Raw genomic sequence first — 13729 nt, forward strand, 5'->3', positions numbered from 1 at the left:
TGCAGGAATCAAGGCCACTTGGCTCATCGTGTCTGCACTGGCCCTTGTAACGAGCACCCAAACCTTTTTGTTTTTGGACACTAGGCAATTTAACTCGGCCAATCCACCTAACCTGCACATCTTTGGACTGGGAGGAAACCCAGACACAGACCCAAGCCGGGAATCTAACCTGGGACCCTGGAGCTGTGAAGCAATAGTACTAACCATTGTGCCACCCCAGGCTCCTGATCTATGTGTACCCAGCACAGATAAGGGACTCCTGAAACTGCTCTAAGGCCTGCCCAGATTGACCATAAATAGTTCCAGACCACAGGCAACTGAGGATGGGGGTCATACAATGCAATAGCTACATTCACAGCCACCTGTCCCAAGAGAGGGAGCATGTGATGTCTAGTGGTACGGTCAGTGCCTTCTCTGCATATCAACCTCCAGTTTCATGTGATTGCTTTTTGTTTCGGGCAGCTTCTGTTTAAGGAGCTGTCCCTTAAACTAAATCAGATAAACTGAGGGATAAGTTAAACTGTTTATTTTATTTACCCAAAATAGGAATCATGTTTGAGTACTTTCAATCTGACATTCAGTGTACTAAATACCAAGTGCAGCATCAGCTACCTTAAAGCCAGGCTCTTGCCTCCTGTTATTGGGCAGGTCAGGAGTTCTGGTTCTTATCAACTCTTAATAATAACCACCCCGAAAAAGAAATCAAACTTTAAAAAAAGTAGCTTTTAATTTGAAGAAAAACAAACCAATTTACAGCAAATATCCCTGATATGATCATTGTACAGAAATCTTCAAAGATCACATGGAAAGATCACTTCTCAATTCTTTTCTAACAATTTAGATTCAACCACACTTTAGAGAAACAATGCGGCAGAGAATTTTATGTAAGAGTACCAGTAACGTTTAAAAGTTAACCAGTTGTGCAGTATGTGTGTTCTCCTTAAAAGAAAATTATGCAACAAAGACAGCCTAGCCAGCCTGTTTTTGAATTAGACTAGTCCTATTTTTAAAAAAAATCAATATGAAAGGCCATTGCTATCAATTACTATAAGATAGATCATTTAAACCAACCAAATCTGAAAGTTAGTAGGTTTGAACAGGAAATTAAGACTAATTTCATTCACCCATATTAATTTAAGTGAAGCAGTAATGAAATCCTAAGTATAATAATAATCTTTATTGTCACAAGTAGTCTTACATTAACACTGCAATGAAGTTAGTGAAAATCCCATAGTCACCACATTCCGGCGCCGGTTTGGGTTCACTGAGGGAGAATTCCCCAACAGCACATCTTTTGGGACTTGTGGAAGAAAACCAGAGCATCTGGAAGGACTCCACGCAGGCACGGGGAGACCGTGCAGACTGCACAGTGACCCAAGCCAGGAATCAAACCTGGAACTGTGAAGCAATGGTGCTAACCACTGTGCTGTAAAAGTCAACTGCAGCAAATCAAGTGCATTCATTAGCTTGAGGCAAATCATTACACAACTTTTTGGCCTGGAGTCTGCACCGACCTTCCGATAGAACACCCTACCTAGTCCCCCATAACCCCACCTTTGGACGCAAAGGGGCAATTTAGCCTAGCCAAGCCACCTAACCTGCACATCTTTGGACCCCCCCCCCGGCCAAAATGTAGAAAGACGTTTTAGGCTTAAGCGGTGGTAGAGGTGGCTGAGCTCTACCTCTTTAGCAGATGTACTAAATGCCAAAACCCGTTCTCAAAAAAGGCTTCCATGCCCCAAAACCAACATCCTTCAGCTGTAGGGATACAAGATTGACAGATCATATTTAAAAATCCATGTCACTAGCTGCAAAATCCCCATATTTAAATTTAGCAGCTGTCAGTTCTAAGCGATTAAGTACTTCAGTTTGAAGTACCATTTGGGCCTGTGTGCAAAACTAGCATTGACCGATTAGCTCTTCTTCCCCGTGAGCTGTGAAGTCCAGATATTACACAAGTTTGGGCAGTCTTGCTGCAGTTCCTTTTAAGAGGATCACACTACTGAAGATTGCTCCAAATTTACAATCTGATGTTGGTGAATCGGAGCTCCTTTTGAGACTGGACTAATAGGCCACAATGTTAGGACAAAGTACAGGGAAATTGTAGAATCAAACCTGGGTGTGCTCAGTGCTGCCACTGGATGGACAAAATGGAGACAGGCTCCAGAGTCCTGTAATAACCTCCTTAACCCAAATTCCTGACAACCGACATTCTGCAGTTTTTTAAAAAACATTTTAATTGGCCATCTGATCAGTAACAGAATGCTCAAGGCTCCTCAGTGTTTTGCTCAGGCACAAATGGGCCTGATATAGCACACAAGCCAGTAAACCATGGGCATGGAAATTGATACCACAGAATTGATTAACTGATCTTTGTCTGATAAAGCACGGCCGTAGTCCCATAATCCACCTGAAAGTGAAAATCATGTGGGTTTATAAGACTAAGTCAAGATGTTTACAGCTGCTCCAAAGCTTTGCTCCAAGAGACCTCATTTGCACAAATTATACAACTCTGCTTATTCCTTTGCAAGTCCACAAACTACTCATGTTACCAGATGCACACATTCTACATAATTGAAAAAGGTAAAAGCATGGACAAAGGAAAGGCCATTTCAACCCATCAAATCCACTCTTTCCACAGCCCATCTGCCCCATCAGGAATTCTGTCCCACTTCATCAGATGTACCAAATTGTACATTTGACTCACATTCAGTATAATTACTGGCAGATAACTTTGCTGAATTAAAAAAAAGAATTTTAAAATAGATGCAAAAACGTAGTTATGCTTTGAAGGCAGCTTGTACATAATTTAAATACCCAGCAAGTCTGAGCGGCAATATCCAAAGTGATAAATAAGAGACCGCCTCAATGTTAGAAATAAAAACAGAGCGCTGGGAAAACTCAGCAGATCTGGTAGCATCAATGGAGAGAACAGAATTAACCACTAGTCCAGATGACTCCTCTTCAGCTCTGAAGTCAGACAGACGCTAACTGTGTCTCTCTGCACAGATGCTGCCAGACCTGCTCAGTTTTCCCAGCGCTTTGCATTTATTTCAGCATCCACAGTATTTTGCTTTTCTTTCAAAGTTAGAGGTTAACCCACCTTGGATGAAGCAGAAAGTTGTCCACACTTAAAAAACTATGACATGTAAACATACAGATTCACTGCTGGTTCCAGTGTTGGTACTCAACATTAGATCTAGATGTGCCGACACCACTGGAAGTTCATCCCTGTCCCACACACTGAGGCGAATAGTTTAAAAAAGAAACAAAGAATATAACAGCCGTTGAATTCTTCATATTTCACTTTTTTCTTTTAAAAAAGGCCATTTTTAAACAAGTACAATGTTACGCAAATGCAGTTTACAAAATTACAAAAATAGCTTGTATTTGAGAAATTGTGGTAAGAGGAATGTATAAGTATTTTCACAAATGGGATGTATTCAACTAAAATGCAACTCAGACATTAGAGACAAAGTAGTCAGAATTTAGATTTATAAGAAACTTCTGTAAGAAAAGGGTGATACAAATGATCTACAAAGGAGGAAAAAAAAATTGTTTTTCCTTAACTTGATGACAGATTTGGCAGGTGGGCTGAGAAGGAATGTTAGCTCTTCAAATTTACATAAAGCCCACTGTCACACAAGTTCAATAAATTCTTGAGTTTTAAAGACGGTCCATCGTTAAGGTTCATTGCCATTTACGTGGGTTTGTTGCTGTATCCTGCTTTTGCGAAGAACTTCCAATTGCTTTGCTCGCTGCCACCTCTCTCGTGATAAGGTTGTGTGGCCAGCACTCAGAGATACCAATCTTTTAAAAGGAAAATTGAACAGTATAAAAACCTTTTTTTACATCTTGCAAAAATCTTTTTATGTACAACACAGTTTATTTTCACCCATTCACAAAATTCAAATTCTTCCCTCCCTAACCAGGTTGTCAAATTAACTTTTCAATTTAGCCATCTTATTAGAATGAAACACTCAGGTTTCTGGTGCGAACAGTCATTTAGCCAGGATAAACAAAAGTGCAAAATTAAAATACAGAACCAAACTGCAGTTGTGACTAATACAATACCATGTCCTGGTCAGACATCTAAATCATAAATCTGAGCTCAAAGAACTCATGTTTGCATTCTACAAATTTTACCAAAAGTCATAATATAATCTAGTCACCATTAAAGCTCGGATCAGAAAAAATACTTTTGTCAGACGTAAAAGCAGAAAATAATGGAACACTTAAGTTACAACTATTCTGATTTCCCACAAATTTGTAAAAACTTTGCCTGATGGTGCTGTTATACTATAATGCCCGTTTATGAATATCTGCTTATAAGGGCAGCACGGTAGCATTGTGGATAGCACAATCGCTTCACAGCTCCAGGGTTCCAGGTTCAATTCCGGCTTGGGTCACTGTCTGTGCGGAGTCTGCACATCCTCCCCGTGTGTGCGTGGGTTTCCTCTAGGTGCTCCGGTTTCCTCCCACAGTCCAAAGATGTGCAGGTTAGGTGGATTGGCCATGATAAATTGCCCTTAGTGTCCAAAAATTGCCCTTAGTGTTGGGTGGGGTTACAGGGTTATGGGGATAGGGTGTTGTTGACCTTGGGTAGGGTGCTCTGTCCAAGAGCCGGTGCAGACTCGATGGGCTGAATGGCCTCCTTCTGCACTGTAACTTCTATGATTTCTAAGGCGAGACCCTGCAGCCATTTATTTGCCAGCAATACATTCACATGCACTCAAGTGAAGAGATCTCTACATGCATACTTAAATGCACAAGAGTTCAGGGTGGCACAGTGCTACCTCATGCCGCTGAGGACCTGGGTTCGATCCTGGCCCCAGGTCATTATCCGTGTGGTGTTTGCAGAGAAGGATGATGAAGTATGGTAGTGATTTGGATTACTCTGCCCAACAGCCCAACAAAAACTATTGACTTTCTCCTGTAGTGTAAATCTCTGCAAATTTATATAGCAGTGTCAATCACGCACTCTATTCCAACGCTCTCCTTGTTGGCCTCCCATTTCTGAATCAATTATCAAAAACTAGGTTGAGAAGATGGGACTGAAGGAAGGAGCGAGGAAAGAACAGTCGGGTCAACAGCTCTAACTGTTCATTCAACATTTGGTAATCATAGAAAATAGGAGTAGACCATTTGGTCCTGTAAGCCTGCTCCACCATTCACTCTGATCATGGTTGAGCCTTTACCTCACTACCATGCTCTCCCCCATACCCCTTGACACCAGAGTCTAGAAATCTATTTCCTTCTTAAATATATTCAGTGACGGCCTCTACAATTGGCTGTGGTAGAGCGATCCACAGGTTCACCAGCGGAGAAGTTTCTTCTCATCCTAGTATGAAACAGCCTATCCCATACCCAGAGACGGTGAGCCCCTTGTTCTAGATGATCATGCATCCATCCCCCCCCCCCCCCCCCCCCCCCTCCCCCCCAAGCCAGAGGAAACAACATCCCTGCATCCACTATGTCCAGATCTGACAGAACTTTTACATTTCAATTGGATCCCCTCTCACGCTTCCAAATCCCAGTCGGCTCAATCTCTCCTCATACGACAATCCTGCCATCACGGGAATCAGCCGGGTGAACTTATATCGCACTTCCTCCAAGGCAAGTGTATCCTTTCTTAAATTGCACACAATATTTCACCCAAGGCCCTGTATAGCTGCAGTAAGACATCTTACACCTGTACTCAAGTCCTCATGCCATGAAGACAAACATGCCATTTTACCTACCTGCTTGATGCATGCTTGTTAATTGAAACATTACAAAATGAGAAAACATTATTAACTTTAATTAATGCATTTATTGAGGAGTTAACAATCCAGACGCAAACAGCTATTTCATGTCTCATCAACACAACTTACCTTGCTACAACAAGCAACTGATGAAGATCTTCTGCAGTTATGCTCCGAGGGTCACTCTTTCTCATTTCCACAAAATCTTCTTCCACTGCCTGAAAAATAAACAATTAAAAATTAAATCATGTTACCTAGTACAGAACATGGAAATGTAGCCTTTAACAAAACAAAAAAAATGACTTTAATACCTTGGTCACTTCATCGGATATGCTGTAGTCTATTAGTCTTAGTAAGCTCACATATATGCGAAATTTCTTGAGCATGGAAGGCACTACAGCTGTTTGTAAATTAGCCATGTACTCTTCTACATTGGCAGGAATCATCTGAGGCTGTAGATGGACTTGGCAGTCAGACTATAAATCAAAAAAAAAGTTTGCTTCAGTCACACAACAGCATTGGAAGGGATACCAATAAAAAGAGCAATTTAAAATATTTCTCAAGACCCACCTTGTAGTAATCTGCATTGTAAATGTAGATTACAAAGATCTACATTACATGTTGACTGAACTTGCAACTTCACCCCATATCTTCTGCTGTCAGGTCCATTTGTTAGGAGGTCACAATGATTCATACTATACTTTATTATTCTAATAATGATTTATAGCGCCAAATCATCATAAATTACAGCATTATGAAGTGAAGCACATTATTAAAAATCATTCTGACGGCTCAATGGATAAATCATTGAATTGACTGTCAAACTAAGTTCCAATATACGCAAGTAATCTGCACAATGAACAGTTCAGTTGGAGTTTGTCTAGAATCCATGTTAACAATGACACTAGTGGAGCAAACACGAAAGCAACAGTAGCAGCAAATGTAACTGAAGACGCGGTAAAAGCCGACTCACAGATTGGACTGGATTTAATACATAGGGAAACACAAGGAACGCAATGTAAATACATAGACACAGGCATTGGGTGAAGCATACAGGGAGTGTAGTATTAATCAGGTCAGTCCATAAAGGGGTCGTTTAGGACACTGGACGCCTCTTTTAAAAGGTGGAGGCAGATGGGGGGGACACTGACAGTTAGGGATCGGTACATAGACGGTAGGGTCGCAACACTGGACGAACTGAAGGAAAGATTTCAACTAACAGGAGGCAATAAATTCAGATACCTGCAGCTCGAAAACTTCCTATGGAAAGAAACAAGGACATACCCACGACTGGAAGAATTATTGGACACAGACATTTTAGGCAGAGGAAACTAGCGGAATGTACAGACGACTGATAGAAAGGGCCGACGCCAAAATGGACAAGACAAGTGTGAAGTGGGAGGAGAACTTGGGGTTAGAAATAGGGTGGGGACTCTGGAGTGAAGTGCTGTACAGTGTCAACTCCAGCGCCACATGGGCAAGGCTTAACATAACGCAACTAAAAGTGGTACATAGAGCCCACTTGACCAAAACCCGAATGAGTAGGTTCGTTCTGGAGGTGGAGGATAGATGTGAACAGTGCCAAAGAGGCCCAGTCAACCACGCCCACATGTTCTGGTCTTACCCGAGACTTGCCGGGTACTGGATAGCCTTCTTCGGGGCAATGTCCAAAGTGGTGAGGATGAGGGTGGAGCCATGCCTGAAAGTGGCAGTCTTCGGGGTATCAGATCAGCCAGATCTGTTCATGGGACGTGGGCAGACGCCCTTGCCTTTGCCTCCCTGATCGCCTGTCGTAGAATCCTGCTCGGCTGGTTGTCAACAGCGCCACCTAAAGCTGCAGACTGGCTGTCCGACCTATTGGAATTTCTCCAAATGGAGAAAATCAAATTCGTCATCCGCGGGTCGGAAGAAGGCTTCCACAGAACATGGGTGCCAATCACTCGGCTGTTCCAGGACCGATTTGTGGCCAGCAACTGGGTAGCCAAGAATAAAGAGAAAGTAGCCAAGATTCAAAAAAAGAGGGTTTTTTGCCACAGCAAACAAAATAAAAGAGCGAAAAGAAGACACGATGAAATAAACCCATGTAAATAGCAAAAACTGACGGCAACATAAATAACGCCACCTTGTAAAATTCTTAATGTTCTGTGTGAATTTAGATTTTGTTCTGTACAGCAAAAACCTAAGAAAAACATTTCAAAAGACGATGCAGTAAGAACTGAGATGGACAGATCTAAAAATGTAACGATGGGAAATTAATCCCTTTTTAAAAAATAATTTTGGTATCTCAATTAGTCTGGAGATTTTGGATCTCAAGAATGGAGCAGGACCACAAACTTAAAGGGAAGTTCTTAAAGGGAACCCGACTCTGTAATGCCTCCTGCTCATCCAGACTAATATCAGGAAGGGTGTTTGTGTGTCTTTTCAAGATGCAAATCATCAAAGACGACACATATTTGTGACAAGAGAATCCGCTTGCATTTAAAAATGTTATCCCCAGCATTTTTGAAAAAAATCCTCCACACAAGATAGATAGATAGAGAAATACAGCACAGAACAGGCCCTTCGGCCCACGATGTTGTGCCAAACTTTTGTCCCAGGTTAATCATAGAATTTTGGACACTAAGGGCAATTTATCATAATCAATCCACCCAACCTGCACATCTTTGGACTGTGGGAGGAAACCGGAGTACCCGGAGGAAACCCACGCACACACGGGGAGGATGTGCAGACTCCACACAGACAGTGACCCAAGTCGAAATCGAACTTGGGACCCTGGAGCTGTGAAGCAATTGTGCTATCCACAATGCTACCGTGCTGCTCTTAAGATGATATTAATCTACTCCATTATTCTACCCTAATCCATGTACCTATCCAATAGCCGCTTGAAGGTCCCTAACATTTCCGATTTACCTTAAATGTATGTCCCCTTGTAATGGTTTGTTCCACCCAGGGAAAAGGTCTCTGACTGTCTACTGTATCTATTCCCCTAATCATCTTATAAACCTCCATCAAGTCGTCCCTCATCCTTCTCCGTTCTAATGAGAAAAGGCCTAGCACCCTCAACCTTTCCTCGTAAGACCTACTCTCCATTCCAGGCAACATCCTGGTAAATCTCCTTTGCACCTTTTCCAAAGCTTCCACATCCTTCCTAAAATGAGGCGACCAGAACTGCACACAGTACTCCAAATGTGGCCTGACCAAGGTTTTGTACAGCTGCATCATCACCTCACGGCTCTTGAATTCAATCCCTCTGCTAATGAACGCTAGCACACCATAGGCCTTCTTCACAGCTCTATCCACTTGAGTGGCAACTTTCAAAGATCTATGAACATAGACCCCCAAGATCTCTCTGCTCCTCTACATTGCCAAGAACCCTACCGTTAACCCTGTATTCCGCATTCATATTTGTCCTTCCAAAATGGACAACCTCACACTTGTCAGGGTTAAACTCCATCTGTCACTTCTCAGCCCAGCTCTGCATCCTATCTATGTCTCTTTGAAGCCAACAACAGCCCTCCTCACTATCCACAACTCCACCAATCTTCGTATCATCTTCAAATTTACTGACCCACCCTTCAACTCCCTCATCCAAGTCGTTAATGAAAATCACAAACAGCAGAGGACGCAGAACTGATCCCTGTGGTACGCCACTGGTAACTGGGCTCCAGGCTGAATATTTGCCATCCACCACCATTCTCTGTCTTCTATCGGTTAGCCAGTTCGTGATCCAACTGGCCAAATTTCCCACTATCCCATGCCTCCTTACTTTCTGCATAAGCCTACCATAAGATATTAACACTAAATGTTGATGCCAAAAAAATCAGTTCAAAAGACATTTCATAATTCAAAATATTATTGAACAAAAATCATATTGTGCTGTCGCTACGGTTTTCACTGGAATGAAAAATCACTCCACTGCATTACAGCTGCTGCAGCAAACAACTTAAGTCAGAACAAAAATAGACAAGACTTGGGAGCATGACATACATGGGAGCTGAACAACTAGACAAATCCACATAATTCACGTACCGGTAAGAGAGATCTTCCTTCAGAAGTGATCAGTACATTAATATTGCAAGGGAATTCCATCTGGTGGAAGTTGAAGTCATAGTCCACCTTCTGCCAGGTTATCAAATTACCAAGTGCTGTCACATTTCGGACACCTGTGAAAAATTGAGCAACAACGACACTAGTTTTCATGGCAGCTCAATTACTACAGCTTCGGATTCAGAAATCGAAGACGACAAAATAAAATAAACATTTTGAAGGTACAGAAGAAAAGTTAATTCAAATAATTGCAGCAAACCTCTCATTTAATGGGCCTTCCAAGTTAAAAATCCCGATTTGTTTGAACAAGGAAAAAATATTTCAAACGTGCACTGTGTTAAGCCAGTACCTGCCTGTATTTGAATGTAATAAAAACATCCAAGAACCTAGTGCACAGAAAAGTACACAGAATGCTGTAACGATGCAAATAATCATAAAAAGAACAGGAAGTTCCCAAGTTACGGTTTGCAACCCCAATGGGTGGCAATTTTTCCAGCAGTTATTTCTCATACGCAACGTCAGTGCAATAATCATATTACTGCATAGAGTCCGAGGCATTTAGGGCACGCAAGGAGGCCACTTGGTCCATGGATTGCATGTCGGCTCCCAGAGGAGCATCCTAGTTCTTCCCCCCCCCCCCCGATCTCTGAAACCCTACCCATGCCATCCAATTTCCCGTTGAAATCACGGATTGACTGCCATCCTCAGGGCCAGCATGTTCCAGATCATTACCACTTTCTACATGAAAAAGCTCTTCTTCAAATTCCCCCCAGTGTCTCAGGAGCCAATTATCCTGCCCCGAACAAACTTCTGCATCTTCTCTCATTTAAAAATAAAAGTAATGTCCTGCTTATATTACGATCTTCAACATTCTCTTTTCTAAATAATTTAAAGTGCCCAATTCTTTTTTTCCCCAATTAAGGGGAAATTTAGCGTGGCCAATTCACCTACCCTGCACATCTTTGGGTTGTGGGAGTGAGACCCACGCAGAAATGGGAGAATGTGCAAACTCCACACGGACAGTGACCCGGGGCTGGGATCGTTCCGGATCCTCAGCGCCGTGAGGCAGCAGCGCTAACCACTGCAATCTTCAACATTCCTTGAAGATATATATTTGCCTGTAACATACATTAAGCTGTGTCCAGTTTCCTCTTTTGTCTGGCTGGACCTCTCAAAAAGTGAGAAACCACAGGAGATTCATCTCCACATCACGGTGACCAATTCTTTACAGACATCAAATCATTTGCTTCAAAACACAAAAGTAAAATACAGATGTTTCACTTTCCGCTGATACTGCCCAACCTCCGTTTCCAACATTTCCGATGTCCTGCTTCAATGTGTTTAGGGGCAGCAGGGTAGCATGGTGGTTAGCATAAATGCTTCACAGCTCCAGGGTCCCAGGTTCGATTCCCGGCTGGGTCACTGTCTGTGTGGAGTCTGCACGTCCTCCCCCTGTGTGCGTGGGTTTCCTCCGGGTGCTCCGGTTTCCTCCCACAGTCCAAAGATGTGCGGGTTAGGTGGATTGGCCATGCTAAATTGCCCGTAGTGTCCTAATAAAAGTAAGGTTAAGGGGGGGTTGAACTAGGGGGCATAGCCTCAAAATAAGGGGAAGTAGATTTAGGACTGAGTTTAGGAGGAACTTCTTCACCCAAAGGGTTGTGAATCTATGGAATTCCTTGCCCAGTGAAGCAGTTGAGGCTCCTTCATTACATGTTTTTAAGGTAAAGATAGATAGTTTTTGGAAGAATAAAGGGATTAAGGGTTATGGTGTTCGGGCCGGAAAGTGGAGCTGAGTCCACAAAAGATCAGCCATGATCTAATTGAATGGCGGAGCAGGCTCGAGGGGCCAGATGGCCTACTCCTGCTCCTAGTTCTTATGTTCTTATGTGGATAGTTTCCCCTGCGCGCAATCAGAAATCCGGGTGAAAATTGCACTTAGAAGCGCACTACTTTTCTAAAGTGAAGTTTATAGTTCACGTTTCTGTTCAACCTCATGTACTAGTCACAAACTTAAAATCTCCCACAAACCAGTGCAATCAAGGAGCATTTTAGAATATTACACCCCCCCCCCCGGCAATAAAGCTACTCCAATATATTCAAGAGTGGAAGCTTGATGCAGTTTTACCAATACAACTAAAAATATGTTTACCACTAAAACAAACATATCTAGTGCCTAGTCTACCATCTGTACCGACTTTAAAAAAAACTATACATAATCAGTTACTAATTTTGACTAGTGGTTATTTATATTATTAGCGAATCTAATATTCAAAATTTAACATTTTGTAAATGGTGCTTGTGAGGGTTCTTGCATCCAAACAATTTCAATAACGCCTTCAAAAGGCCTCGAAAAGCTCCATATAGCAGAAACCTGCTATGGCACTTAATTCAGGCTGGGGATATGGGCAGTTCTGCAAAAATGGGTGGCTTCCAGCAAAATATTGTGGAAACTGCTTTGTCTAGTTTGGCCACTTTTGGAAGATGGGTGTTTATCCCATAATCTTCAATTTTGGCTTGTTCTGTCATTCCATAGAATTTTCTCATCCTCCTCTTCTGCTTAGTGCTTCCTATACTCGTTCCCAGATTAGTGGGCAAGCAAATTATTAATTTGTTCATCAGGGTTAATAATGCCAGCATTTGAAACATCTCAGCGACTGAAGTTGACAGCACAACCTGCTCTCGTCTGCAAAGTTCAGTTCTGACCTGTGGTATCCAGCTGCCCTTGTTCCAATAGCGTTTCGTCTAACATGAGTGAAGTGTTACTGGCCAGCTGCAGTACTCCGGTAACAAGGCGATTTGCAGTATAGTCTTTGTGTGGGATGAAACGTAGAGTGTTCATGTTGTTAAGGGTCATGGGTAGACAATAGGACTATTAAACACAAAAATCAAATTAATTAAGAGTGATACAATATTCAACAATAACAACGTTGAGCAGATTTAACAGCAAACAATTACTATTAAGGAAAACAAACCACCTTGCTAGATACCTATAAAATGTTTTAAATTGTACAAATTGCTTTAGTTTAAATTACGTGTGTGAGAATTTCAGAAAATAACATACACACTACTATTCTCCGTTATGCACCCACTCCTGGCTGTGACCTCCAAACATGTAAGACAACCAATTTTGTGGTTATGTCAAAGTTTTAGAGTCAACACCACTAGTTAATGAGTTATTCACAGGGCCAATGACCTGAATTTCACAGTCAGCGGTGAAGGAAATGCTCCCCACTTGACCTTGAAGAAGCTGCCCACAAAGATGGAGCAAACTCTGGGGCATGTATTTTCTCTTTCCTGACGTCAGTTTGAATCTGATGACAAACCAGGGGGAAGTTCCATCAACAGTGATGTCATCAAACAGAGGAAGCAGCCAATCACACTGAAGTATTCTCACTGACTGCAATCCAGGAACTAAAACGCACCAATTATCATTGACTTTAAATTTTACACGACACAAAATGAACATCTGGGACATACACCTGAGACTAAGATAGAAGCTGAAATGTTAAATGAATTTCAAAAAGAAAAAAATAATTCTTTAAAAATGCGACATTCCACAAGCATAGAATTAGTTTCTCTGTGATAATTATGAACTTAGCAGCCTGTTAAAACCCCCCATTATACTTGATTCAACGTTTGCTTAGATTTTTACTGAGAGACCAATGGCCAGGTAGTTGATTTTGATTCACTGCAGTCTGGGGGTACTTCAGCAGCACCTCCAATGGAAAAGTGTACAACCTCCGACAGCAAGTTCTGGATGACTGTTTAACTCCACATCTTCCAAACTCCACACAGAAAGTTTAACAAGCATATCGAGAGTTGTGGTTAGTTAGAGAGGCATAAAGACTCTAAACAGCTCTGCCATCATTCACAAATCCGGCCCATCAGCTCTCTCCATAATTTTGAACAGTTTAGTTGCAACTAGTTTTTCCTGAGAT

General features: G+C 42.0%; 1 protein-coding gene across 1 annotated transcript in view; it reads right to left on the reverse strand.

The window, feature by feature from the left end:
* Positions 1–702: 702 nt before the first annotated feature.
* The window catches only part of LOC119979395 (minichromosome maintenance complex binding protein), a 42378-nt gene continuing 29351 nt past the window's right edge, over positions 703–13729 (reverse strand). Inside the window, exons 12-16 of the mRNA XM_038821549.1 lie at positions 12495–12660; positions 9774–9907; positions 6056–6220; positions 5874–5962; positions 703–3810 (exon numbers count right to left, since the gene is read on the reverse strand). Of these exons, the coding sequence (XP_038677477.1) occupies positions 3684–3810; positions 5874–5962; positions 6056–6220; positions 9774–9907; positions 12495–12660 (681 nt within the window). The 3' untranslated portion in view covers positions 703–3683. The remainder of the gene's footprint in view (positions 3811–5873; positions 5963–6055; positions 6221–9773; positions 9908–12494; positions 12661–13729) is intronic.

Source organism: Scyliorhinus canicula, chromosome 16 (genome assembly GCF_902713615.1).
Source record: "Scyliorhinus canicula chromosome 16, sScyCan1.1, whole genome shotgun sequence".
NCBI classification, from domain to species: domain Eukaryota; kingdom Metazoa; phylum Chordata; class Chondrichthyes; order Carcharhiniformes; family Scyliorhinidae; genus Scyliorhinus; species Scyliorhinus canicula.